This window comes from Alligator mississippiensis, chromosome 1 (assembly GCF_030867095.1).
Source record: "Alligator mississippiensis isolate rAllMis1 chromosome 1, rAllMis1, whole genome shotgun sequence".
NCBI classification, from domain to species: Eukaryota; Metazoa; Chordata; order Crocodylia; family Alligatoridae; genus Alligator; species Alligator mississippiensis.
Window position 1 is genome coordinate 77,478,216 of NC_081824.1, and position 2,092 is coordinate 77,480,307.

Sequence of the window (2,092 nt, forward strand, 5' to 3'; positions counted from 1 at the left end):
TCATCTGAGGATGATCTTCCTCATCTCAGCCTGCTTTTTAACAAGATCTTAGCTTTTGTGTGTGTTTAATGAACCATTGATTAGAAAGTAGTGCTGAACTTTTACAATCTTTTTTCCTATCAGTATTCATAAAGAATTCAGGAAAAATAGTTAAAAATAGCCCCAAAAGTAAGATCCTATTGAAATGCAGTTTACCATGGGCTGCTATAATAACATGAGACTTTCCATTTCAGACATGAACCTCTGATCATGGGGGATTGGAACTTGCTGGGCAGCATCCTCGAGGAAGTGCATATCCACTCCACCATTGTGGGCAAAATCTGGCTCACCATCCTGTTCATATTCCGGATGCTGGTGCTGGGAGTGGCTGCAGAAGATGTCTGGGATGATGAGCAATCTGAGTTCATTTGTAACACTGAGCAACCTGGCTGCAGCAACATCTGTTATGATAAAGCTTTCCCTATCTCTCTGATCAGATATTGGGTGTTGCAAATTATCTTTGTCTCATCCCCATCCCTCATTTACATGGGGCATGCACTTTACAGGGTAAGGGCCCTTGAGAAAGAGAAGCAGCAACAGAAAGCCCATCTCAGAGCCCAGCTAGAAGATGCAGACCCTGTCTTGGAAGAGCACAAGAGAATGGAGAGGGAGCTGAGGAAGTTAGAAGACCAAAAGAAAGTGAACAAGGCACCCTTGAGAGGGTCCCTCCTGCGCACTTACGTCTTGCATATCTTGACCCGGTCGGTGTTAGAAGTGGGCTTTATGATAGGCCAGTATCTTTTATATGGGTTTCAAATGTACCCTCTTTACAAATGTACTCAGCCTCCCTGCCCTAACACAGTGGATTGTTTTGTGTCCAGACCAACAGAGAAAACAATCTTTATGGTTTTCATGCATGGTATTGCTGCCGTCTCCCTGTTCTTGAACATCCTGGAGATTATCCATCTGGGCATCAAGAAGATAAAGAAAACTCTTCCTGGAAACCAGAGGAGGCAAGAAGGCATCACCGAGGAAGAAACAAGCATTTATGAATCCCAGAAGAACTCAATGGTCCATCAAGTTTGCATCCTTAGCAACTCCTCCCCCCAAAGCGGCTACGCACTTTTGCCAGACCAGCAGGTGGGGCTACCACTTTATCTTCCCTTACAACAAGGGTACAAAGTGCTCCAGGTGTCTGCTGATCAGGGCTTGCTTGCAGTGAGGATGGGTGCCGAGCAACAGCAGTGCAGCGTGGAGAGAAACAGGGGTGACCAGCACCACGGACAGTGCCACCGCTCCTACAGACACTTGGCCCACCCTCTAGCAAGTCACCAGGAGCACAGACAACTCCCGAATCAGCAACTGGGACAGCACCACAATGACCAGCAGCGAGAGCCTTCCTCCAGCAGCGAGGACACCCAGAAGCAGCTCTGCTTGGGCTGTGAGGACTGCTCAGAAAGTGAGCAACACACCCAGGAGCAGCCCAGGAAACCTATTTATTTGGCTAAGCCCCCCTGTAGTGGCAGCCAGATGGAGATCCCCCAAGCCATCCACAATGCCCTTCGCAAACACAACTGGGTGAGCAGCGGCAAGGACCTTGGGGAGGATCGCTGTGACTCTCCAGACAGTGGGCACTATCAGGGCAACCACCAGTCCAGCTTTCTGTCTGAGGTGTTGTCTCAGAACCACCTGGCCAGCAACTTCGACAGTTCTGACTCCAGGAATGGCTCCAGCTCGGAAAACAAACACGGAGAGGAAAGCAGCCCCTCTGCCACCCCACCACCTCTTTCTGCAATAGGACGTAGAGTGTCAATGGCAAGTAGCATCAAGTGGCCTTCCCTCTAAAGCTGACTAGTGTGAGTTACTCCTTATTAGTCTTACATCTAAGCTAGGCTGCAGTTGGAACCAGAGTGCAGTTGGAGATTTGGCCAGATGCATTAATAAACCAAAATTCCTTGAGTTTTCATATCAAGCCATTTCTATGATTGAATTGCTTTCCTCCCCCACCCAAGTGAAAACTATGATCAGTAGCAGATGAGTCATCACTTGAGGGCTTCAATCATTGAAGTTTGTTAAGCATATTGTGTCATCCTGATTGATCTTAAATGGATTA

General features: G+C 47.8%; 1 protein-coding gene across 1 annotated transcript; it reads left to right on the top strand.

Annotated features, from left to right (window-relative positions):
- Positions 1 to 249: 249 nt before the first annotated feature.
- Positions 250 to 1,853, top strand: GJA10 (gap junction protein alpha 10). The gene has a single exon (XM_006269582.2). The coding sequence runs from the start codon at positions 250 to 252 to the stop codon at positions 1,822 to 1,824; it is 1,575 nt and encodes a 524-aa protein (XP_006269644.1). The 3' UTR covers positions 1,825 to 1,853.
- Positions 1,854 to 2,092: the final 239 nt, after the last annotated feature.

What these genes read in the sequence shown, in the direction of transcription:
- GJA10 (XM_006269582.2), top strand. Translation starts at nt 250, where the DNA reads ATGGGGGATTGGAACTTGCTGGGCAGCATCCTCGAGGAAGTGCATATC.